Source organism: Amblyomma mixtum, chromosome 7, assembly GCF_055824585.1.
Source record: "Amblyomma mixtum isolate Tamu chromosome 7, ASM5582458v1, whole genome shotgun sequence".
Classification (NCBI taxonomy): Eukaryota; Metazoa; Arthropoda; class Arachnida; order Ixodida; family Ixodidae; genus Amblyomma; species Amblyomma mixtum.
The window spans coordinates 137,533,858-137,560,969 of NC_143018.1; the positions used below are offsets into that span (position 1 = coordinate 137,533,858).

The following is a 27,112-nucleotide window of genomic DNA, read 5'->3' on the forward strand; positions in this document are numbered from 1 at the left end:
GAACCAGAAGAAAGATCGCTTCTTTGTAACTCGAGACGTTACCTTTGAAGAAAAGTCCTTCCCATGCAAGCTTACCCAAGTTTCAAGTAGCAAGACTGATGCACATAGCGACACTGATTGCACTCTCATGTTACAAGTTGAAGACAGCTTGAACGAGCCACACGATGTTGGTAGTTCAGATCGCAATCATACTGACTACAACTATGCTGAAGAAGTTGGCTCATCAGCTGATGAAGACGAGGCAACTGCACAGGACGAAGGAGCTACGCAGCGACTGTCCAGCGTGACAAATTGTGGTACGCAGGCACTGAGGCGGTCGGAAAGACTAGCAAACAAGAAACCACGTCAAAAGGAATGACACGGCTGCTGCATAGCCAGGAAAAACAGCCAAAGAGACCTAGAAACTCTACATGAAGCCTTATCTGCACCTGAAAAGGAGGAATGGAAATCAGCTATACAGAGTGAACTGGACAGCCTGGATGCTTCCAATACATGGGAGCTAGTGCCACGTCCGAAAGACAGACAGGTTGTAAAATACAAGTGGGTGTTCCGCAAGAAGTACAACGAAAATGGTGACCTAGAGCGGTAAAAAGCACGGTTGGTTGCATGCGGATATTCACAAGTGAAAGGTACCGATTACAAGGAAACCTTCTCTCCTGTAGTGAAGCTGAAGTCCATCAGGACACTGCTGGCCATAGCAGTTGAGAGAAATTGGAAGATCCACCAGATGGACATCAAGGCGGCGTACTTAAATGGTATTCTAATGGAGACCGTCTACATAGAACTACCGCAGCCTTGGAATGACTGTAACAAGGATGAAGTCTGCCTTCTGAAGAAGAGCCTTTACGGGCTACGACAGTCTGGAAGGGAGTGGAACCTTGCTTTGGACAAAATGCTCAAGTCAGAAGGGATGACAAGGTCAAAAACTGAACCCTGTGTTTATATCAAGAAGAAGAAGAACCTCATCGTAGGAGTCTACGTTCATGACTTGCTGATCATCGCAGAAGATGAGAAAGAGATTGCCAACTTCAAGAGCCGCTTGGGCCAAGTATTCGATGCAAAAGACTTGGGTAAGTCTAGCCGCATTCTTTCCATACGACTGAAGAAAGAAAGAGATGGAAAACTAACACTGGATCAGACGGCCTACGTTAACGACATACTGGAGACGCTTGGCATGTCAGACGCAAAGGCAGCATCGTCCCCTTTGGATCCTGGAAGCAAGTACCAAAGAGGAGAAAACAATAATCCATCAAGTGAAAACCTACCTCGCAAGTACAGACAAGCAATTGGTGCATTGTTTTACCTTGCCGGAGGCACAAGGCCGGACTTGGCTTTTGCGACTTACATGAGCCAGTTCAATGAACATACCACAGAAGAACATTGGCATGGGATAAAGCATATTCTTCACTATGTGAAACATACAAAGAATAATGCACTAGCCTACCAGAGAACTGGGAAGTGCATACAAGCCTTTTGCGACGCAGACTGGGCTAGTGACAAGGCTGACAGGAAGTCATTCAGCGGGTACGTGTTCACGCTAGCTGGTGCTGCGATTTCCTGGAGTAGCAAGAAGCAGCGAAGCACTGCATTGTCAACAGTCGAAGCAGAATTTGTAGCAATGTGTCACGCTACAAAAGAAGTAATGTGGTTCCAAAATCTTATGAAGGAACTTAATGCGCACGAATTCATGCACGAACCACAGATTTTAAGGGCTAACAACCAGAGTGCAATTGTTACTTCAGATAGAAGCAAACACATTGACCTCAAGTATTATTTCCTTAGAGAAAAGGTCGAAGAGGGAAAGTTACAGCTCCAGTACGTCGAGTCGTCGAACAACTGTGCTGACCTCATCACTAAGCCCTTAAATGGAAGAACGACTCTCAAGCACTGTGAATGTTTGGGCATCAAAAGTGTGGGCGCAATGACTGTCCATTAAGGGGGAGTGTTAGAAGTGTAATGGCCAGTCACGAGATGGCGCTATGTATCTGTTGGTGCGCCGTCGCTGTTTCACCTTTTCTTTGATCTGCGTGTGTGTGCGAATAAAAATGGCAGTTTGACAGCGTGTGTCGTTTCGTTAGCTTCGAGCCAAGCCCACTCAATCCTCGACTCCCAAAGGTCTGGTCACCCTGCGTATTCAACAAAACCAACAATCGATCCGTGAAGCTCGCATTCTTCGCCGAATGCAGTTTAACCTCTTCAAGGCAAAACTGTCCACACACATATGCGGACATAGAACCCTGCCTCACACAGTGCCACGCAGCCTTCGAGGTCCCCGCCTATCCTTTTCCCCCACCCCCACCGTGACACATCTGGCTCGCCTCCCTGGACCTAAAACTGCAACGTGCCCTCGTCGCCTTGGGCCAGGACCTATTGAACGCCTAACAAAAAGGCTGTTCTAATAAAAGTGTCGCACCACCACCACCCTTTTGTTAAGGCGCAAAATTTTCGCTCTTACTTTCTGCCCAGGACGATGAAACATTTTGGTGTAAGCTTCACCAAAACAAACAATCATTTATAGTACGCATTTTCTATTATCTTACTAGTTGTTTTCCATGACCACTGCATGGGCATATATGGCTCATGCGTCATCATAACATACAAAAGTCCAACATCATTTCGATGGGAGATGCCGATGTCGCCGGCATTTATTGGTAATCACTACCATTTTCCGGCCTAGATTCTTGTGTCAACGAAGAAATATTTGACGTCTTGTCTTTGAGCCTAAACAAATTAATGGATCAAAAAAATAGACTAGGTCCTATTTTGAATATGGCATTTGTTAATACTGACCATGTGGATGAACGCTTTACATGTGACATAATAGAAATTTTTTATAACCAGGCTTTTGCGGCATCTCTCGCTTACCAGGTTCTAAAATACGTTTCCGATTCACATTTCCCGATTTTCCCCGTGCAGATGATAATCTCGAAAAGACACATTGGCTGACTGATTCGATGCATTTACTAGAGGTAGTTTTAAGTGTGATGCCAAAATCCTACCTATTTTAAGCACCGATTAAGTAATGCATGCAACTATTTGTAGACGTGAAGCCGAAGAAGACCAAAGCTAAGACTCCATGAAGAATAAGAATACTCTACATCTATCGCAGGGCCTCAGCAGACTTAGGCGCTTCAAACGGAGAGACGACCCTAGCCAGCCTGACATAATTCAGCCGTGCCAAACAGGACCTGATCTGAAAATAGTCTCCACGAATGATTTCTTTCATCTTGTAGAACTGCAAAATTTACTAAAAGCTAACCCACGTAAGACTTCACGGTCGATTAATTCTGCACAGCAGCGCCTCTGAAAACTCCTCTTAAATTATTCAGACCATGTTACAAATCCCGCGGTCTTCAGTACTTTTTGTCAGCTTCTTTTTGCTCGTGGCAGTTACGAGGTTCCACATTTTGCAAAGCCTCACCTTTCCATTTCATAAATGGCGCCACCATTACTTTAGATGGTGTGTAACGCTCATATTATGTTTAGACGTAAAAAATCTTTTGGCTATCACTATGCATTGAATTCTTTCATAGTTCATATGAAAGAAGTCAGCAGCCACCGAAACCAGGGAGCCTAGAGAAAGATTTTTTTTAATTTGCGGTCTTCATCAACGGCAGAATAATAGTGTAGTTATTTTATGACTCTAAGATAACTGATTAGAAAGCAGATGAAAACAAGCCACAAGCCGCCGGTGGGGTCCCGACCCACGACTTCCGAAATTCGCATCCGGTGCTCTGCAACCTAAGTTGTAGAGCAAAGTTGTAGAGTTGTAGAGTTGTAGAGACAGCCCTGAAAATTTGGAAGTCGTAGGTATGGTTTTTTTCTTCCGCTTTATAATCAATCTGTTTTAAGCGATATAATAACTACACTATAAATCTTCCAATGAACAACACCGCAAATTAAAAAAGGAGCCGTTCCGCTATGCTCCGTGGCTTCAGTGGCTGTTGGCTGGCTTCATATTTATGTGATAACGAGTCCCCATTCCGCTTCCTAGAGCTCGATGCATGCACCATACCCCCTTCCCCGTGCATTTACGCGAGTATCTTGTTTTCTCGCCATTTGCTGGAAACGTTTTATTTCGTCTGGACCCGCCTCGTCGCGCCCGCAGGCAGCCGGCCAGCACAGGGGCGACCAGCACACCCAGTTCGGCCTGAGCCTCTCGCCTCACTTGCTCAGCATGAGACTGCAGACCGAGGAGAACGCATCCAGCCTGGCTTCCGCATTCCTGAAGCCCGCGCAGAAGGTTTTCGCGGAGGCGGGACTCTCTGCAGTCGGCGTCATGGGTCTCGTGCGCAAGGTCGAGGAATTCACGCACGAACCGAAGCTGGTCGCGTGGCTAAAGGTTAGTGGCAAAGGATATCGCGCGCAAAGCCGCAATGATAATTGAACTTCTCCCTGACGGGCAAGTCCATCGGATGCTTGGCAACGCACTGCTGAGAAAGAAAACAACTGTTACGCCCGACGGTTCTGCCACTGAGCGGGTCATTACTGAAGGGAACGTAAATTACGCTGGAAATCTGTCTTACATCAGCACATCCGCAATGCGCTTTTGTTTTGTAGCTTGGAGGGCAACTCAGACTGTCGCTGGAAGCGAACTACAGGCACTATAATATCTACAAGGAAATGTGAGAACAGATCGTACTTTAAGGGAAACTGCAGAGGTTTTAGAAATCGATGAGCTGAAAAAGGTCGAATGCGTGAAACTTGCAGGTAAAGGGACGCCTAAGTCTTTTTACACTAGCATTCGAAATGGTGGCGTAATCGCCGATTAAAATGGCGACCCCTTCAGGCTTCTCCGCAGCCCACAGCACCAAGTGGGGGGCGTTTTATTACGTCATCGAAGGTACCCGTATATTTCCAGTGCATAAACGTTTGCTTCGGCGGAAAAAACCCAATGCCACTGAAGGCAAAGCTCGCCGAGCGTAGTTTCGCAGCATCCGACGACACTCGGCAGGGTGTGGCTGACGGCAGCGATAATTGGAATTCTTAGCTTCTCTGACGTCACAACGAAGTTCCCCGCACTGCTCTGTTGCTTTTAGGAGAAGCGCAAAATTTAATCTTTGATTATGTCACTATTTTAAGGGCTACCACAAAAACTCTTGGCATGCTTCGCCTACAACGTGTATACGTTTGAATCATTGAAAAGCGCGGAATTCTCAAAAAGTGGTGCAGTTGCCCTTAAACAGCAAATAGACTGCCTTTGATTGAAGCAGACAGTAAAGACAGACGGTGCTACATAAGTTGCGTAGCGCTGGAAATCACGCAGTACTATCGCAGAACTAAAGTCCGTCAAGCTCAGTACAAAGTTATCGACGGTGGTAAGGACTGCCACTGTCAGCGGTCGACGAAGTGCAATGAACCGGTTTTTTTCCAACAATACGTGTTATAGTTTTCACTTTTAAGCGAGCCTGTTCGTGCACACTCGCTAAGGTGCCATTTAACAAGAAACAGCATGACAGAGCACACAGAGTACAGAGAACGCGCACATGGCCAGCCGTGTGTACGTGCATTCTGCTTCTGTCCGCGTCTATGTGTTGAGCGGACTACATGCAAGATCGTATAAAATGCTCAAGCGATCAAGGAGGACTAGTAGAAAAATTGCAGTGGAAAGTGATTACCAAAGTCCGGTGCGAAAGACAGCGGCGCCTGTGCTCTCACATATGGCTTAGAAAGGCACTCCAAATGTGATCTGCGATTATCAATTCAGATGTGCAGTTGAGATGTGCTTTTGAGGCTTTATGAGGAAGATTTGGGAGATCACACTGGACGTTATTGTGCGATTTCTTGGTACTGCGTATCAACGAATTACTTCGCTGCGGTGACCGCATGCTGGCCCATCTGGGCAGTGATTGCATTGCCTCCCTGTGTCGCAAAACTACTACTACAGAAATCATGGCTTCACAGAGCTTGAATGTGCCGCCTTCACGTGGGACCACAGATTGACAAATATTTTTATGGCCTTGAATTTGTCCAATACTAGGCTATTTGTTTTGTACTTCTTTGCTTTCGTCACATTCGTTTGCGTAATATTAATTAACGGTAGCCAACCACTCACCCTCTTCGTTAGAAATTTGCTTTGTTTCACAAAAACTGGTTACTATTTCGTTTCGCATAATGACGCTATCCATCCATCTCTGCATATTTCTCCTTGCGTCGATTCCCCTAAAATATAGGAATGACTTATGATTTCAAATCTTCCGTTCAGTATTTCATTCCGTATAATTCGCAGGGTTTGAACCACCTGCCCCGGTTGCTTGCACACTCCGCTGAGAGTCACATTTTGGCAACACCTTGGCCAACATTAGATAACCACGAGATATTGAGGCCTGTTATTGAACCACTGCCGTACAGGATACATTAGGCTCTGTGGGGAAACCTGAAAAAAGTAAACAAACTTTTCACTCCTTGTAAACACAAAATGTACCCGAGAACTTGTAGCAGTTTAATCCAGTGGCTGAAACAACGAGAGAAAAAAGCTCCCGGGAGCGTGGAAGGCTCCCAAGCCCTGAAACGACGGCAGCCACCTCCTCCCCCCCCCCCCCTAAATATAAAACAAGAAAGCATCAAATGTGGCACCGGGAGGGCACCGTCGAATACAAAATGCCGAAGGCAAGGTTTCTTACATAAACTCAAGAGAAAAAGTACGTTAAATGAGGACTAAAGAACACAGCCATGACGATAACTGTTTCTAAGAAAACAGAAAAATAAATACGCACAGATATGTGACAATGCCAAGAGGCCATATGCATTTAGAATTAAGAAATGGAAGTATCGGACTCAGCAACAAATACAATACTTGAAAGTATGATATAAGGGTGACCGCACAGAAATTAACAAAGATAATCGCATAACTTTTATTCACTAGAAGAGGAAGTGCTCAAACCAGCATCTGCTATATCATCAGAAGTGAGGGAACTCTGCGTCTCAGCCCCTCTAAACTACCGTTAGTTCTCGGCGTACTAACGTAAACTTCTTAGTGAATATAGTTGGTCACGCTGAACAAATTTGCTCAATTATTTGTTTATACATGCTTTTAACGAAGCTCCAGTCGTACGTTAAATAGGCGCAACACCATCGGCGTGTTAGCTACGTTCAAGAGCTCAGAAAGAATGGGCCCAAGTCAGATTTTAAATGATCCTGAGGGATTTCTCTTGAAAGAGATGGAGGATTAAATGTTTATACGAGATGATAGCAAACAGGGATTTACACAAATCAAGTTTTACGCCGCTGTAAAATATACCGCTGGGGTGCAGGAGGAGCCATACAACAAGGAGAACCTCTAAACCTATGAAATCGAGATGTTTTTCCCAAAGAAGTATATCCGTAAGAGCGACACCGAGGATATAGAAAGAAAGCATAACTTCAGTTTGCAGATAGACATCGCTAAAGGCGTTATTAGGACTGACAAATTCACCTTTAGGACGAGAACCCGTAGCTTCTGTACTGTGGAAATTGATGAACAACATCACCATCGACAAGTAAACCTGGTGTGAAGGAAAGAGAACACGAAGGAGTACACACCACACAGAACGGGCAAATAACACAGCGCCCTTGCTGCGTTGCGTTTTCCGTCGGCCCTTCGGGTACATATTGGATAATGTAATTAGAGAAAACTAATCACTCAACTTGAGGCAATGCGCTCCTCACAATTGAAATCGGCTCACTGAACTCTCACTAAATGCTGGCTGCTGCTGAGCACTGTGGTGCTGAACTCTTCCGATGTCAACGGAAAATACTAACAGGCACATAACAGGCACAGTGGAAAACACGAGACGAGGCACAACACAAGCCTTGTGTCATGAATTGCTGTGCGCGGGGCCGTCTGTTTATGTGATCGCCTTGAAACATGCTCTGAGCAACGATTAATGAGCAGTAGACGAATTTTTTGTATTCTCAATCCTGACAAACCGCTGCCTTGAACATCTCCCTCCGTACAACACACAGGAACTCGCCTCCTTCGTTGCGAATCTGCCAAACGTGACCGGTACCCTCTTCCTGGGCCTCAAGCTGAAAGAGAAGGGCGCGGACTTGTCTTCCAAACCGAAGCTCGCCACGGACGTCTTCCGCGTGGTGAAGCAAATGGAGTAAGCCCACTTGATCATAATTTAGGGACGTATAGGTCTGGGGAATGCTGCTTGATATGAGGCTATGACCAAAGTACTTATTCAATGCCATTTTTCTGCTTGCTCAAAAGGATTGCCTGAAGGACGCGGTAGTAGAGAAAATAGATGCACGGGCACGTAAGTGACACACAAAAGGCATCGAAACGGAGGCTGAGAGCCACTTAGGACACAGCTGAGAATAGAATACATTATTTGTCAACAACACTATGACTGCTTTGCTCTATTACTGCGTGGACCAATTTAAAAAGTTAACCATACCATTACTTTGTTTCTCTTTAATAAGCAAGTTGATCTTATGGAGCTTAACGTCGCCAAGTGACTGAAGGTGTGATGCACGCCATAGTGGAGAGCTGCGCATATTTTCGACCACCTGACGTTCTTTAACATGCACTGACTTGGCATACTACACAGACCACTAGCATTTCGCCTCCACATAAATGCGGTTGCCGCGGTAGGGATCAAATCCGGTTCTTTCGGGTAAGCAGCGGGCACCGTAACCACTGGGCCACCGCGGCGGCTGTATTAAGGAAGTCAGAGGCATCAACATACTCATCCTTATAATATATTCGAGGTTTTATAGAGTGCCAGAACTAGGTATAGCAGTACTAAAGACGAAACAGTCCCAAATAATACAGCATTATAGAGACAACGCTGTGTATCGTATCTTAGCCTAAAAAGATGTACATATTGAAGGTTTCATATGGCGATACAGTGGCATGCGGTCATAATGACGAGAAGGTCTGAAGTTGCATGCAGACGTGGAATCGGCGAAGAGTGAAGCGAAATTCATGCACCATTGAAAGGCTGGAGAAGGCTCTATACTGATATGAAACTGCTGGGCGAGCAGGCAGAAAGCAGTGATAACATAGGTGCCATGGCATTAATCAAACAGCAAAATGGCATTAATCAAAGCATTCAAATATTGTTGCATAAACTTCAGTGTCAGGAACTCAGAATGTCCGCAATAGCAACGGAATGTACCTAAAATGGCGCACAACTGTACAGTATTGGAAAAGTTTTCGCGATAAGAATTTGCGGAAAAAAAACTTTTCTGAGTTGCCTCGCTGCTTAGTCGTCTCGTATTCTTTCAGTGGATGGAGCACACATGCCTTCTTGGGTGCTACTGATTGGCCCTGCTATATGCCCCAGTGGACACTTTAGTCAGATTACTTTTTTTTTTATCCGGAGCCAGAACTGCCATATCAGCTAATCGGCATATCGCAAAAAACAGAGAAGACTGCCTGAACCGTTGTGCGGGCGACATAACATTGACAACATTTCTTGCTTGGAAAGAAAGCGAACGCAGAGGCATTGCGAAGAAACTGAATGCGGTATTCTGTTGCCTTTGGTAGTCTTGTGTACATTGGAGTCGTATCTATTCCCGTGTTTCTGCGAAAGCTAATCCATGAGACTTGCGGCGCAATTGCACGAATGATGCAATTTTTAGGTAACGATTCATTGATTCATAAGTTAGTAGCAAAAGCAGCTGTGAGCAAATTGGCATAACTAAAATATTAATACTGCAGTTTCAAGTCACAAGTTACAATAAAAGAAGATGGCCCTCGTTTACTTTAACGCCGAAATGCCGGTTTTTGAAGGGACATTCCAGAGGGCCGGAATGTTAAACGATATCACACTGAATGCCACGGCATTAATTTTTTTTTCGCTTTTATATCACACTCGCTCAGAGCCGTTGTGATTTCTCGTTGCGTGCAGTGTGAAGCTGCTCGTCCTGGTGACGCATTCTGCCCAAGAGATGGGCGAGTCGTCCTGCGTATCTCAGCCCGTCAGCTCCTGGTCCTCCAAGGTGTACGAGGACTCCTCCAGTCCGGCTCTGGTGCTTATCAAACTACATCTGTGCTTAAGATAATATGTATGAAGTGCAGTGGTCACTCGCCATTCCCTAAGTAGAAGTAATATCGCGAAGACGGCTTGCCCCTTATCAATGTTACATGATAGTGTAATAGACCCGCTCGAGAGGTATACGCCTACGCGGTTGTCGTTGTCAACGGGATACGGTTATTGCATGGCAAAGGGACCTCTTAGTCACCCCTAATCACCTATTTAGTAGGTTCAGCAAAGGTTACCAGGATGTTTGCACGAAACTATCTTATATATAAAGGATAACGCCATAGCTTTCCCTTGTTAAGACCACTCAAAAAATTACATTCCTCTATGCTTTTCGTGGTTTCAGTGACTGTTCGCTTCCTTTGTATGCATATCCTAAATAAACGCAGTTAGCCAAACGTGTCATCGACTTTCGGTTCCCTCGAAATACAGTTTTCTTCTAAGCTCATTTGTCCTGTTATTTTAGCTATGATATGATAAGTGTAGTTACTAATAATCAGCACAGCTCGTCTTCAGTCACCTAGATTGACCCGCATAACGTTCATTTCCGTATGCCGCTGCGATATCTGAATGTAATTATCAGTTTACTTTCTTTAACTAATGCGGCGAATAGACGCCCTGGTATACGCTTCTCAGAACATGACTGCAGCGCAACCACAGGGCGAAGCACCAAGATGAACAAGGACTAGCGGTTACCTCAAACAACTTTGATATCAGTGGTTCACAGACATTTATATGCTCTCCCGGAGAAAGGAATCATTTACGCATGCGCAAAAGGGCGAGCTTCTTATCGGAGAGGGCACTGGAAGGAGTGCTCACGCAGTCCTCACCAAACACAGGTGTGTGTAAACGTTCTACAGAGACACGTCCTGTGCTTCTCTTGCGGCCAACTGCGTAACCAATAGGCTCCATGCTGTTCCGTGCGTCAGGATAGGTCGATGAGTGACTGGCAAGAAAAGCATCATATACTTTCCCTTTATGGGCATTTTTTATATTGTGAACTTAACATTGTAGTGAACATGAAGGGAAATATTATGCCGTTAATTTTACGAGGAACACAAAAGGCGGTAGGCGATTGGTGTGGATCGCGTAACCGCAGTTCTGCTGAAGAGCGGTGGAAACATTGTGCTAGAAAACCTCGCCACTCTTCAAACTCTGCTAAGGGACATAGGGGAGATTGAAATCTGTGGTGAGTTTCCAGTACTGCTAAAACTTCGCAAGATTTCAAGAGGGCACTTGCTTCCTTTGCCAACCTTAAGTATTCGAGCGTATCGGGATCTTGCAAGATAACATTAGTTCACTATTAGAAAGGTGACGCAAAGTACTTGAAAAACTCAATACCTATTAGGTTACTATCTTTTAACTACAAGGTCCTCACTAAGGTAACTATTTAAAAAAATAGAGCAGCTTTAGAATATAGTCAACCAAAGAACAACCAGTTCATGCTTGTCTTTCCATCGATATCATTAACTTAATCTCTTCAAATTAGTAGAGTCACCTAGAACCAGCGAAACCGAGTCTTACGCTTTTGAAAATTATTTTTATCGTCGCAATTTCTCATAACTAGTTGGCGTAGACAGTTGCATCCTCCTCATTGCCACTATGGAAACTTTTTTTCGTCTCCCGGACATCGGAGCCTAAGAATAGATTTGTACATACTAATTTATTTATTTATTTTATGCATACAAATTCCTCACAGGTTCCACACTTGGAACATTGTGTGAGGGCAGGGGTTACAATATTTGGCAGCCAAAAGATTGTACAAAGTGTAAAGAATAAAAGTAACAATATTAAATACATTGGACTGCAAACAATTATTACGACGTACTTAAGAAAACCGCATTATATTGACGCAGAACAAAAAACAGCGAACGAATAGCGGCATGGCACAACGTCATAACGCCAAGCCTTGCTTCTTTAAATTCACATTCCGTCATTGCTATTCATCTACGGAATTAGGAAATGAGCACACCGAAGTGATTACAAATCCTCTTTTACGTGGAGTCATGTCAGTATGACTTGCTGTACACTCAAAATCAAATTTAGCCGATATGGGAGTAAAAAGGGTTTAAGCTCTCCTCTAGTGCACTCCTTTTTAGAGGCGTGGCATTCTTCCAGAGTGGTTGCGTAGATTTCCATCTCTAAAACTACGGAATACTTAAGGTTGTCAACGGAAACAAACTCCCTCTTGAAAGAATGAGAAGTTCTAGCAGTACTGGAAACTCACCACAGGTTTCAATCTCCCCTATTTACTATTCTCAAGACCTCCGGGGCGGCTTTCAAAAGCCTCCTCCCGTTGCTAACTGCGTAAAGTTATCATGCTTTACGATGGCAATATGCCACAGTTGCCAAGAGTAAGAATTTTTTATATTTAGTGGAGGAAATCTACCCCGGAGCTCACGCAGCAAACCTTGTTCTTTAAAGCGAATTCGCTTGTGGACAGCCTACTCCCTTCTTGCTCCGCTAATTCGTGTCTAAAATGTAGGTTGTATGGAATGTCATTTCCATCCTAAAGCAGCAAATATATTAACGACTTCTGTCGTATCGAGGTGCTGGGGAATAATTTGGACAAGCTGGGGTGCTTTAACATATTGTGACATCACGTTTTATTCTCGTAATTTCTTTGAACACGCCCACGTTCTATTCGCGCCATTTATTATGTGTCCATGTGTCCATTAAGATGCCCATGTTTCCCTTGTGCCGATCAGCGCTTGTGTCGCTCCCAGGGTGCGTCCACGCAATGTTCCCTTTGTTCAATATCCTTACGTTTTATTCAGCCTATGCGACTCGACTTCGACGAGCTCATTTTGCTAGGTGATTCGCAGACGCTGCTTTGCAGAGCCCATAGCACAGGTGCGTGACGCTGTGCACACAGGAAGCCATGTTCAATTTCCTCGCGTCAGGCCTGACCCGTGAAAGTAAGCTCGAGGTGGCGTTGTCCTCCACGCTGGCGCTCATCACCTTCGACATGAAGCAGCCCGTCAGCAACACTGGGCAGTTCGGCAAGCGCTGCGTCATGTCCGCCGCGATGCCCTTCGATGCGGTCTGCCTGTCGAACTGGTCCAGTACACGGGAGCACGCTGAAAGCATGACCGCGTACAATACCAACGGCACCATGCTGTCCAGTTTCGAGACGGCTGCCACTGTTGACAAGAAGGCAAGTTGTCTGCACTCGGTTATTTCTTCCTACTTTTGATTGCGAAGTCTCTCGAGCGCTGAAACTTCTGTCCTGAAGGGCATTAGGGCGCCGGGAAGGTACACATTATTTGTAATTAGTTTTGGTTGCTGCACAAAACTATTCAATTCGTTTTGTGCTTAAGGGCTCGAAGGCATTACACAATGGGAGGCAGGTTAACATTTTTAAAATTTCTTGAACAGGGCCGAAAAAAAATGAAAAGAGAGATACAATGCAAACAAGGAAGCCAAGAAGATACAAAAAAAAAATTCCGCAAGATGCAGAAATAACTGCAAACAATAAGAAAACGTACAAAGCGGAAATAAGGCAGGTGGTCCCATTTGATCAGGTGGAATGACGTATTAGCTACTATGACTTTTCAGTTCATTGTGGAATTTTGTTCTTTCTTTGCACATTACCATGTTTTCGAGCAGGGAATTCCATAATACCATTGCGTGGAAGAATTGACTATTCATTCGATTCATTGCGTGCTAAAGACTGACTGTGATTTAAACGGGTGACCTTCTTAGAAATATAGTTAAAGTTCATGTCTGGGTCAAGGGTTGTAATAGAACGTATAAAGAAGGCACAAACGAGATATTATCCGGTGCGGTGCGGGGAGTGGGACTTCAAGGTTTGCTTTTAATGAAGAGGCGCTGAAAGTCGGTAAGTCATGCAGCGTGGATTTTAATAGCCTCGATGCAATCGGCGAGGTATGCTTGTGATGGATTGCAGATGGCTGGCACATATTCAAGCTTTGATCTGGTGTACGTTAAATATGCCTCCTTTTTAATTTCTGGTGATTAGTTGCTTAAATTACGTCTCATGTAGCCCACGGTGCGAGGCTTCGGAGCAAATGGTTTCGATATGCGTTACCCATAATAGCAATGGTGTCATGTGCACAGCAAGATATTTGTAAGATGTTGTCCGGCTAACAGGGACAGAGTCCATGGAATAGGTAGCGTTAGTCGCGCTATGAAAGCGGGAAAATGTCATGACATTGCATTTTTCAGATTTCAAAGGCGTGAGCCAAATTACACACAAAAGTGTGATAACTTGCAGGTATTGGTGGGGAGTGCAGGTGTCACCTCGGTTGGTTATGATGCGGTGTACGACGCAATTAATCCCCTGCGAACAATCTCCGTTTATGTTTGATGTCAATAGGAAACGTCATGAAGGTAACGTCTTATTTAATAGAAGGGATGAACATCCTAACAGTTAATCTTGCTTTTACTTCATCTGGTCGTGAGTTCGACTATGGCGAAGGCAACAGGAGATGGGAAAGCAAAAAACTAAGCCCAGGCACGGCACACACTGATCACCGCGCCGCCATTACTCGCCTGCATCCAGTCCGGCCGATTCACATACGCCATGCTCCGCCAATTTATGGCGGAACCACTACGCTTTTTAATTTCTGAAACGCTATCAGAGCCGATAACTGTCGTCGAGCGAGTCAAACGTGTTGTTGTCAGGCTCCGTCATTCATCGGCGTACGCTTCTTGTTTGCTAGTGTGGAATGGATGCTTTCGCGTGTTCACGCAGTGAGGTCGTCATTTAAGGGCAAAGTTTGCCTCCGATTAATGATCTGGCAGAAGAATCTCTAGTATAAAGGATTTCCCGTGTGCTTGCTCTGGTCTCAGGTAGGAGCCGCTAGTAACATGACTGAGGGTATTCTTGCTCAAGAAGCTAGGTCCCGTACCCCACCAGCGACTCTCCAGTCGACGAAAGCTTCGCAACGCAGATTGTGGCCCTGCACGTTTCTTTATTTTGGCCACCTCTGAACCTCCCTTGTGTTGCATGAGGTCTTCAGCGGTTTAGACGCTACTCTCCTGTTACACCTGCACACCGACTCTCCCTTCAGCAGGCTGGCATGGTTGCACAACAATCAAGGTGCCACGTCGCCTTTTTTTTATGAATTGTGCTGCTGTGGGGGATGTAGCACACACGTCATTTCCTTTTAGTGTGGCAGTGCTTTTGAATGAGCGCGAAAAGCTGTAGAGCATCCTGGTGACATGGGATGTACCTTCGGATTAAGTCCTCCGCATTGCGAGCCCTAAGGGTTCAAGAAATGAAGGAAACGCGCTGTGAAAAACCACTGTTTAAGAATTCGGAGGACACTTGCCTTCTGCTATATTTGTAAGAAAGAATTTTTGAGTACATTGAATGGCACAGGTGAAGGAATTTAAATGTAAGGCTCATGCCGCTTGCACAAAGTGATCTCCTCCAGCAATGCAAAGGAGAGTGTTACTTCAAATGAAATCAAGTTTCATTTTATTGTTATTTTAACAGAAACGCCACTCATGCTTTCCTATAAACACAATTGAGGGGAAACCTGTCCAGGGCGATTCGAACGTTCTGGTTCAGATTTAAGATATACGTTCACACATTTCTTGCAGATCGGCGTGTGAACCATTTTCGGTCCAGTGGGTTGCTTGCAACAACTGGCAGAGAAGGGCAGACAAATAGTCAATATGAGAATTCGTTTCAAAATTGGATGGTATTATTTATTACTTTTTCCGGTTCAAACCCTCTATCTTGAAACTGTTGATTGCGTAGAATTGACCAGTAAATCAGCGATTTAAATATTTCTTCGTTATCTTCCTTCAAATGAGGCTAAAGGTAGTTTTTCTTCATTTTTTTCTAGGGGAGGGGGGCTCGGAAGGGGGCGTTTTCGTCGCAAGCCAATCTTCCTTCATTTCTCCTGTGGATGCTTTCCTACTTTCCACTGCTTTCTCCAGATCTTCTCCGAAGGCTGGATCAGTACGTTACAGCTGAACTTCGACATATTAACAAAAGATGTTTATTGTTTTTTGTTTTCTCACGGCCCATTCGTTACGCATGGATCGTCATCCTGAGAAAAAATGTCTCGCAATAGCTGGCTAAGCGACGAAAAGGCCTCTTCTCCTTGAAGAAGACCTGTCACAGTACTAATACTGAGCCTTTAGTGTCGGGAAATTCTGGGGCCCTCTTTCTGCACGGTAAAAAAACATCGCGCAATAAGTAAACAAAGACTACAGAGAGAAGACGCAAGCGCTGAATTGCAACTGAATTTTTATCGAGAAAACACTAGGATGTGTAGCTATACAAGATGAAAGTTTTTATGAGAACTAAAACGCTGAAAAAAAAACACGAACAGTTTTGACACCAGTCAGAGTTTTTACAAATATCATGTAAAAAATTTCATTGGCGTACAACAGCTCGAGTCTGACATGTCGTCCTTTCTAGTCTGCATCCCTTTATGCCGCTCTGCGTTTTCACTGAATACTGCTCAACAAGCTTCTCACAAGTATTACACTGGTTTTGATTGCAAGCACAATCTAGCAACCTTGAGACACTGTTATTTTCGGCCAGTGACTGCGTCTCTGAGGTGCAAAGTACAACTTTTTGTGTGTGTGTTCGACAGTTTTAACGCAGAGTATCGCTACTAACTAAAGTCGCTACTAACTAAAGAAGAGAGTCATTTCTATTATACGGGCGAGAATCCTTTCAGTATATTTTTCAATTGAAGATGATGGTAGGGTTGCGCAAAAAGGGGACGACTCGCCAGATTTGAACGAGAACAAACCGGAGCAGCTGCGGGTAAAGAAAAAAATAATCACTGTACCGAACGCGCCGACAGCACTCCGATGTCTCGAAGTAACGATGGTACCCTCGTAACGTTATCTCAGGCGACATGGCATGCAGTACGTCATGAGCTGGCGTCCGCGCAGCAGTTTGTCTCAGCCGATGATGGACTGTGCTCGCAAAGTTCTCTAGTCTTACGTTCGGATGTTACAGTGGCCCAGCAACAGTTGGAAGGGGTTAAGTTACACTTGTGGCGTGACGTTGAGCGGAGTAGTGCATCAACACACCAACACTTCATCCAGCACAGTTTTTTTTCTGTCCCACTGTTATTATTATGTCACTGGTTAGCCTCTTCACGGCGGAAATTGGTCAAAGTCTTCACCAAGCCGGCAAACTCTTGGTAATGTTCAGTATTACAGTGCGTGCATGATGCGAAGGTGCAGGCCTGTTAACGCCATCTGTTTTTGTATCCCCAGATGCGCCGCTTCGTCATGGCCCTGGACGACAAGGTGTACAGGCGCGTTGGGTGGGCATTCTTCGACCTCGCCTTCGAAGTTTACAACAAGAGCGTGTGCCTGGTCAAGGACGCAGTCGCCCGAGACTTCCCACGGCTCAGCGCCGGCAAGGCCGTCCTTGAGGAAAACAGGAACCGGAAGTTCCCCTGAAGAATAAATCTGTTATTTTTTTTTGTATGGTTGGCAAAAAGAACGAGCGGGAAGAAAATATGTCACCACGGCTCGCTTTACGCGGCAGCCCGCATTTCGCGCATAGAGCGTTATATACGCTTTCTTACCGTGTAAGCAGTAAGTGCTTCTGATGCATTCCGAGCAGCGACATTGCCACCAGCATCGCAAGCGATACGCCTAAAGTGGTTGCTATGGAACCTGCCAAAACTGGACCTTTCATGTCAAATAGGCAACTGTCGAACGTTACTCCGCCGCCGACGGGAGCGCCACTCGCAGCGAGGAGCGCACCTACGGCAAGATAAGCTTGCCGCTGCTCAAGCTCAAACTTTTGCAATCCCATCGCGGCGACGGCTCCTGGTGCGTTCTCAGTTTGCTAAGACTGCCGTGTTTAAGCGCAAACCGTTGAGTTGTCGCATCGTTGGCTATTGCACAGGCTTGCAAATGTGATATTTCATCAGGAAACCGGTTTGACAGCTCCGGTCGATCGCGCATATCCCGCGGCAAACGTTGCATTATAAACACTACTGCATGGCAAGCACTAGACTCTGCATAGAGCTGAATGAACAGAGAACACGCAGTCAGGAACGCCGGCATCCTCAGAAGGTGTCCTCACAGACGGCGAGTGCATACTTTTTTGCGCTATACGACACTGGAGCTTCTCCGAGCTATTTTCCGAAAGGATCCTCGAGCGCCATTGCAAATGAATTTTCAGAGCTCAGGTATCTACCTATAGCACAGGGAAGCTGACTATGGGAGACATGAGGCGTGTTTAAGCGGAGCGTAGTAAGTTCGTGGAGTTCGCTTTGCGCACGTTGGTTTGGTTTTGGTTTTGTGGGGTTTAACGTCCCAAAGCGACTAAGGCTATGAGAGACGCCGTAGTGAAGGGCTCCGGAAATTTCGACCACCTGGGGTTCTTTAACGTGCACTGACATCGCACAGCACACGGGCCTCTAGAATTTCTCCTCCAAAGAAATTCTAGCCGCCGCGGCCGGGATCGAACCCGCGTCTTTTGGGCCAGCAGCCGAGCACCATAGCTACTGAGCCACCGCGGCGGCTTTTGCGCACGTTGCACTCTACAACGAATGTGCATAAATGTATCGTGTGAGAACAATGACACTAAAGGCGAATGCCACTCGTTGAAAGTGACAAACCTGCTCGTCTGCCAGGGGTGATATTAGAGACGAATCGGGAGAACGCCGAAGAAGTGACGTAACACATTTTTGTTTATTACTAGCTGCTCTTTCCTTTTCACCGAATTGGCAGCCTTGTGGTAGAGCATCCCTCTTACATTTGGGAGGTGTTGGGTTCGAGAATCAGGGCCGCCAGTTGCACACCGGTTTTCTAATAGGGACCAGATTACCTCCGGACTAAGGCTTTGCTAGGATGAAATGCGTAGGAAAAATGTCCTGAGCCAAATTGTTGTGTTGATGGATCAGTGATTCGTGCCGCAATCAAATAACTTAAATCCGATCATGCACCAAACCCAACTTATGGCCCTTTTTTACGGAAACGGTGGCCTTGTCGTAGTGTTCCTACCTCGCATTCGGCACGTTCTGGGTTCGATCCCAAGAGCTGCCGGGTTGATTGGTTGGTTTTTTTTTAAGAAAGGCAATGGCGCACTGTGCCCACCGGTTTTGTAATGAGTACAAGACTTTCTGTAGTGAAATGGTTGGGAAAATAGTCTGAGACCTATTTGATCCTTTTCATCCTGATGATCTACTCTACTCTGTATTCTTCTCTTCCTCCAATTTACTCCGGATTATGTGAGGCTGGCAAGCGCAGGTAGCCATCTGCTATAAGGCAGCACTTCTTGTACTGTCGGGGACAAAAGTGATATACTCCACGCGGCGTGAAACGGAGCAACGGAAAACTGCGCTGTAACGCCATCTACAGGCGGCATCTGGGATCCAGACAGCCAATGCGTGACCTTTATTATCAGCAGGCATGTCGCTTTGCTCATTTCGATGTTTCGGGCTTTAGCTCACCAAAATGCCGTAGTTTTCCGTTGTTCCGGCTCCCGCCGCGTTTTCCGAACTCTTCCATCTCCCTCACCCCGACGCCGCTCCTCCTCGCCTCCGCCGGAAAACTAGTCGCCGCGACCGATGGGGGTGAGGTCGCTGGAAGTCTGCCGCCGGAAGTGATACCCCTGCCGGTAGTTATGTTACAGAACAAAGTACATGTGCTAGTGGATGGGATACCTGTGATGGCTTTAGTGGATACCGGTGCTACTGTTTCGGTTATGAGTGCTGCGTTTAAGTGCCTCCTCGGGAGAAAAGTTTTGTTTCGATGGGACAAAAATGTCCTGTTTTGTGGCGTGTGTGGTGAACCGTTGCCAGCAGTTGGAGTGTGTAGTGTTAAGGTTTCTTTCGGTGGTGAAGACTTCAGCACGGAAACGGTGGTGCTCAGCCGGTCGATGCAAAACGTTATTCTTGGCCTTGACTTTTTGCAGATGTGTGGCGCTAACGTCGACTGTCACACAGGTGAGCTCAACGTCAGCAAATTTTCCACCACTGATCTTCTAGAAGGCTCGTGCAGTGGAGAGAGAGTGTTCTGTGTTGCCCGAGATACAGTCGTGCCTACTTCTTCGGCTGTGTGCGTACCGGTTTCCTGCCCCGATACCGCTCTCGACGTGTTTGATGCGGCTGTGGAACAGAACCACTTGAACTGCATGAAGAAGAACATCTTGGTTCCTCATGCCATGGTTTCCGTCGTCAAGGGAAGAACTGAACTGTGGACAGCGAACAGTTCGACGGAATCTGTTGTTCTGCCTGAAGGCCTGAAGCTTGCGTCATGCAGCCAATACACGCCGGTATCCGTTTCCTTGGTTACCGACGCCTTGGTCGCAGCAGCACCAGAGTTTTACGACGAGTCGCAGTTGCTCCGAATGATCCACAACTCGCTTCCCACGCATGAGCGCCGTGCACTGTTTACCATCCTCCAGCGATATTCCACTGTGCTTGACTTTTTGCAGCCCGGCGGCCCATCTTCAATCCCCTCGTCTCGAATCCTGCACAGGGTTGACCCTGGTATGTCACACCTGATCCGCCAAAAGCCCTACCGAGTGCCACCGTCTGAACGCAAGGTTGTCAATGACCAAGTGCAGGAGATGCTAACCAAAGGCGGTATACAAGAGTCCACAAGTCCCTGGGCTGCTCCAGTAATTCTTGTTCGGAAGAAAGATAGATCATGGCGTTTTTGCGTGGATTACCGTCGTCTGAATGCTGTCACGAGAAAAGATGTATACCCCCTACCTCGAATCGACGATGCCATCGACTGTCTTTTTACAGCGTCCTACTTCTCTTCTATTGATCTTCGGTCGGGGTATCGGCAAATCCCCATGCATCCCGCGGACAAAGACAAAACAGCTTTTATTACGCCTGATGGCCTTTATCCGTTTAATGTGATACCATTTGGTCTTTGCAATGCACCCGCCCCCTTCGAGAGATTTGTGGACACTATACTACGCGGTTTGAAATGGGAAATCTACATGTGTTACCTCGACGACGTTGTCATTTTCGGAATGACGTTCAGTGAGCACAACGACCGTTTAGCTCTCGTCCTCGACTGTATGCGCCAAGCTGGCCTTGTGCTTAACTCTAAAAAGTGCCACTTTGGTGCGCGTCAAGCGTTAGTGCTTGGACACCTCGTTGATGAAGACGGCGTCAGTCCTGATCCAGCCAAGACTGCAGCTGTCGAGTCGTTCAAGCCACCACAGTCTGTTAAAGAGCTGCGGAGTTTCTTGGGCTTATGCTCTTACTTTCGCCGCTTTATTCATCGCTTTGTGGATGTAGCTCACCCTCTGACAGGTCTTCTTCAGAAAGATGTGGCTTTCGAGTGGCCACCTGAGTGCGACTCCGCCTATCGCCAACTAAAATTCCTTTTGACGTCTCACCCTGTACTTCGCCACTTCGATCCCTCCGCTCCCACAGAGATTCACACCGACGCCAGCGGTGTTGGCCTCGGCGCTCTTCTCGTCCAGCGATGCGACAACAAAGAGCACGTTGTTGCGTATGCGAGTCGCTCGCTCAGCAAGCCGGAGCGCAATTATACAGTCACTCAGCAAGAATGCTTAGCTGTCGTCTTCGCCACGCAGCGTTTCCGTTCCTATCTGTACGGATGCCCGTTCACCATCGTCACCGACCATCATGCCCTCTGCTGGCTCGTTAACCTTCGTGACCCGTGCGGACGCCTTGCACGGTGGGCTCTCACGTTACAAGAGTTCGACTACACAGTTGTCTACAAGAGTGGTCGCCGTCACGCTGACGCGGACTGTCTTTCGAGGCTGCCCCTTCCTCTAACATCGATACGTTGTTCCTCTAACATCGATACGTCTAACATCGATACGTTGGACCACTGCGTCGTGTCAGTGTCAGCCACTTTTGTGTGCGAGATGGTCTTTTGTGGAAGAAAAACTATTCTTCTACGGGCCAGCGCTTTCTGCTGGTGGTTCCAAAGAGCCTGTACTCTTCTGTCTTGCAGGCCATGCACGATGACCCTACATCTGGACATCTTGGTTCGGCACGAACGCTGCACCGTACCCAGGCGCGCTTCTATTGGCCGAAAATGTGGGCCACGACTGAGCGGTACGTCGCCAGCTGCACTCAGTGTCAACGATACAAGCGACCTACTATAGCCTTGCATCTGGTCAGCTTCACCCTGTGACACAGTCTGCAGCACATCGTTTGAGCAAGTGGGCATAGATCTGCTGGGCCCGTTTCCAAAGTCCTATCATGGGAACCGCTGGATAGTGGTTTGCGTCGATTACCTTACCCGGTATTGTGAAACGGCAGCTCTACCCTCGGCTACAGCGTATCATGTGTCCTCTTTTCTGCTCCGATTCATAGTTCCCCGTCATGGACCTCCAAAAGTTATCATCAGTGACCGTGGTCGGCAGTTCACCGCTGACGTCGTGGAGCAGCTTCTCCGTTCCTGCGCATCACATTTCCGTAATTCCTCGCCTTACCATCCCCAGACGAATGGGCTCACTGAGTGCACGAACCGCACGCTTGCTAACATGCTGTCAATGTACGTTGATTCAAGGCACAAGAACTGGGATAGCGTCCTTCCGTTCATCACGTATGCGTTCAATACCGCGCGCCATGAGACTACTGGCTACAGCCCCTTCTTTTTACTCTATGCACGCCCCCCACGCTACACCCTGGACACCATACTACCATTTTCTGACGAGCTTCATGAAGATCTCTCTATCGCTGAGACACTCTGTCTCGCCGAAGAAGCCCGGCGCCTTGCTCGCCTTCGTGTTCTCGCCTCCCAAGATCGGTCAAAAGCGCGCTACGATGCCCACCGCCGTCGCGTTACTTACAGCGCCGGTGATTTAGTGTTGTTGTGGCGGCCTGTCAGAAAGCGAGGGTTGTCTCAGAAGCTGCTGTGCCACTACGATGGACCCTACGTCATTATTGACCAAATTAGCGAACCGAATTACCGCATAGCTCGTCTCACGGCAAGAGGCCGTCGTTCTGCGCGAACCGAAGTCACTCACGTTGCCCGGCATAAGCCCTACCATTCGCGCGGCGCTTCTTAACTCGCCCAGCGGGCTTCGGCTGCGTAGGGGGAAGTGTAACGCCCATGAAAAGGCAATACCCATTCTGCGTGGTCGGCGTTGCTGGATAAGCCGAAGATGAGGAGAACGAAGTTGGTGGCGTCTCGTGCTCGGCAAGCGGAACCAGCTGTTTTTTGATCCTCCGTCCCGGTCTTAATAAACCACTGGGCGTTACAATACCACTTTTGTCCCCGATAGTACCCACAAGCAAAGTAACAGCACACAAACCTTTACACTGATGCCTCCAAGTCTTCAGTTTTATGTGCAATTCAGAGCTGTCAATTGTCTGAAACAAAACAAAATGAGTAGACACACATGCATATTTTCTGCAGAATGCCATAGGATCGTGTTGGCTGTTAGATTCAACCTGCAAAACAAAATCCCAGCCTCTGTAATTACTCAGAATCCTTAAGTGTGGTTATGGCCCTGTCCTCTGGCAAACCCTACAAAAACCGTAATTAATTCCCTCCTAAATGTCTGATATCTGTACGCGCATTGGAGCTTAAAATTACAATATGCTGGGCATCAGGTCACTGTAGCATAGATGGAAATGGAGCTGATAGGCTTGCTGCGTCAGCTTCCGAACTGAGTCGGATGGATTTAAACGAACTCCCATACGAGGACCTCAGGCCACATAAAAGGGCAGCACTCCGCAAAGAGTAGCAGGAGAACTGGGACGAACAAAGAACAAACTGCACACAGTAAAGCCAAGGATTTGAAGATATGCCACAGAAAAGCAAAACAGATGCAAAAGTTGCTCTCTACATACTGAGGACAGGACATACATAATCACGCACTCTCATCTTTTAAAGGATACACCGGCACCACAATGCGCGACATGTGGAGCCCACATCTCAGTTGTCCACACATTAATCATGTGCCTGAGATTGGAAACAGAAAGACGACAGCACTTCCCTGAGCTATACACATTTAAAATACCACTGCACCCTTCTTTACTTTTAGGTGATGACCTCATGTTTTCATTGGATAGGGTTTTTAAATTTTGACCTCATGGAGGCTTTTTATAAGTTGTCTCTCACTCCAAAGTAACCTCAGCCCCTCCTCATTGCAGAGGAGAAGGCTGAGCAGGGCGAGTCATCTGGCCGTAGCTGTGGTTGGGGCTACGTGGCTTCGTCTTCTGTATGTTACAATTCTTAACACAATATTTAGGCGCTGTACAGCACATCAAACCTTTCTACTTCACTTATAGGCCCTCCTGACACACTCAATCATACACATACTCACTTCTCTTAGGCCCTATATACCCGGTGTTGATTTTAACATGTGTACATATTTTAGCCTGAGCCAACCAGTAGCCTAGTGTTTGGCGTTGAACTTTGGTGAATAATGAGTAGATGCGTTTTGCAGCAGCATCAGCTCCATTGCCTTATAAATACAGTAATTAATGATTCATTTTTCGATCTAAAGCTCTACTTCTCCCGTACAATTTGACCTTCAAACCAGGACGAGCGGAGGCTTGGCTCTGAAGTCATGCCACGTGACTCCACGCCACGCCTCGCCACAGCTGCGCGCGTTGAGCCGACGGAGCTCGCCTCGCAACTATCGAATCACGTGACTCGCTGCGCATCGCCACCGCTGCGTATGCGGAGCCGCCGGCACTCTCGCAACTGCCGGAGACCGACTGACGCCCCGTTCGCTAAAGAAAAGCGTGTGACCTGTGCTTACCTTCATGTGCTTACCTTAACAGATAATTCACTGTCCTTACTAAGTTCAGGCGCGTTGAGCCAGAGATATAATACAATACTGCGGCTTAGACACATGTCGTTGCGGAAGGCAAAGAACCAGACAGGTTTTTCAACATTAACTCAGTACATACATTTTTGTTTGAATGCGTGATCATAAGAGGGGACAGTCAGGGAAAATAGTGAAGCCCTAGGTGAAGCCCTGCCCACTGAATTGTGAGCAGACTGTCGACCGTAGCAGGTGGCAGTTCATTCCATGATTCGTGGCTCGGGGAGAGCAACCTGGGCTGCACAAGCCCCACCAGTGGCAGCACCTGCTATCGCAGGGCGGTGGCACATCGCTTAACCACTGCACCACTGCGCCTCTAGTGGCATGAGAACGCCCATTTTTCTATGAATGTTATTTATCTGTGATGCTTAGGACCAAACATAAAACAGATTAAGAAGAAATCGCGAGTGGTCAATGCGAGTATTTCATAACGGCGACCACTCATGCATTCCGTTGTGCCGCTCCATCGAGCGACATAGCGTTTTGAAGCGAAAAGCATCACTAGGCTCGTCAATTCCGAGTCTCGCGTGTGCTCCGTCGTTACAAAAAGCTACAGCTGCGCATGCGCAAGCCACATGACGTCACAGGAGAGGCTCAGGTGGTCGGAGCCGCGCTGGCCTTCCATCCTGCTACCTTGGATTACCCCGGAGCGACCACGATGGCGGAACGGGGGAGGGGGGGGGGGAAGGGGCGTCATTAGGTGTGCGGGCATGCCTCCTTTCCCGCCCCTCTCGGTTTCGGCGGCCGCGCAGGCCGCGCGCACGGGACACAGAGAGAACGGAGAGTGGAGACGAGACGTCAGAGACAGCGGCACCGTATTCACTAGACGCGCGGCTCCTCCTCCGCATCGCCGCAGCTGTTCGCTTGGAGATATCCAGGCTTATCCTTACCTAAGCCACAGCAAATATTTTTTTGCTTTTTGGCTTCCTCAAAATGTGGCCCCACTTGTCGAAAACGGGCTCACAACCAACCCAGCATGAGCTGAATTAGGACAAACAATTGGTTTAATTGAATAATGAGTTCTCTGTTCAAAACTAAGTCCCCTCTGCGATGGCTTAGTGACCACGGCGTTCGGCTGCGATCATCATCATCAGCCAGACTACACCCACTGCAGGGCAAAGGCCCCTCCTATGTCCTTTGCCAGCTGCGGCCACCGTATCCCCGCAAACTTCTTAATCTCATCCGCCCACCTAACTTTCCGCCCGCCCCCTGCTGCGCTTGCCTTCTCTTGGAATCCACGTTGCCCTTAAGGACCAGCGGTTATCTTGCCTTCGCACTATATGCCCTGCCAAAGCCCATTTTTTCTTGGTTTCGAGTAGGATATCATTAACCCGAGTCTGTTTCCTCACCCACTCTGCCCGCTTCCGGCCTTTTAACCTTACACCTATCACTTTTCTTTCCGTATCTGGCTGCGTTATTTGCAACCTAATCTGGGCCCTTTTCGTTAGCCTCCATGTTTCTGCCTCATAAGCGAATGCCGGAAAGGTACAGCTGTTGTATACTTTTATCTTCAAGGATATTAGTAAACTGCTAATACTGACCTCTATGATCATGAATAGATCATGATCACGATCAGAGGGGAGGATTTATTGCTGATATTGGAAGGGGTGGATGAGGGACTATGGGGGCAGATTTGTATCTTCGTGGAAAAATGTTTTTTTCTTGCAATGTCGCCCGCCTGCAATAGCATTTAGACCGAGCAACCAGGATGGTTTGTACTGTACGATTGTGAGAATATTATTGACCCTTAGACAGCGATCCGAATACCTACTAAACTCATTCGCTGTAAGGAGCACATGTGTTTAGATCGTAACGCAGTCCGACGTTCCGCATTCCCAGCTCTTAAACAAGAGGGAAGAAATAAGCGAAAAATATTGGATTCGGTTTCAATTTCTTAGTACTACCCAGGCCGGGTGTCACGATTACCATTCTTAGTGTAGCGGAAACTTGTATATTCTATGGAAGAGAAAAAACGAGAACAATATCTCTCAGGATTATTTATAAGCAGGAATAAGTAAAAACCGCCGCTATAGCAGCTTACAGGCAGAGCGGAACACCACCCCCCCTCCTCACACTAGCGTTAAAGGAAAACTGCATAGGTTTTAAAAATCGATGAGCTTAAAGGGATCGAATGTGTCAAACTAGCAGGTAAAGACACGCCTAAGTCTTTTTAGGTTAGCATTCCAAATGGCGACGTAACCGCCGGTTAAGATCGCGACTGCCTCTAAGCTTCTCCGCGGCGCACAGCGCCAATTGGGGTGCGCATGATGACGTCATCGAAGCTACCGGTACATTTCCAAAGGCATAAACACTTTCTTGGAAGGAAAACTGCCCATTCCACTGAATTCAAAGCTCGCCGAGCGTTGTTTGGCGGCATCCAGCGAGGCACGGCAGGGTGTGGCTG

General features: G+C 47.0%; 1 protein-coding gene across 1 annotated transcript in view; it reads left to right on the top strand.

Annotated features, from left to right (window-relative positions):
* The window catches only part of LOC149337682 (uncharacterized), an 83,309-nt gene extending 65,934 nt beyond the window's left edge, over positions 1-17,375 (top strand). The window contains exons 6-10 of the mRNA XM_089554488.1: positions 4,109-4,342; positions 7,945-8,084; positions 9,840-9,960; positions 12,847-13,128; positions 17,187-17,375. Coding sequence (XP_089410614.1) covers positions 4,109-4,342; positions 7,945-8,084; positions 9,840-9,960; positions 12,847-13,128; positions 17,187-17,375 — 966 coding nt within the window. The remainder of the gene's footprint in view (positions 1-4,108; positions 4,343-7,944; positions 8,085-9,839; positions 9,961-12,846; positions 13,129-17,186) is intronic.
* The last annotated feature ends 9,737 nt before the right edge of the window (positions 17,376-27,112 follow it).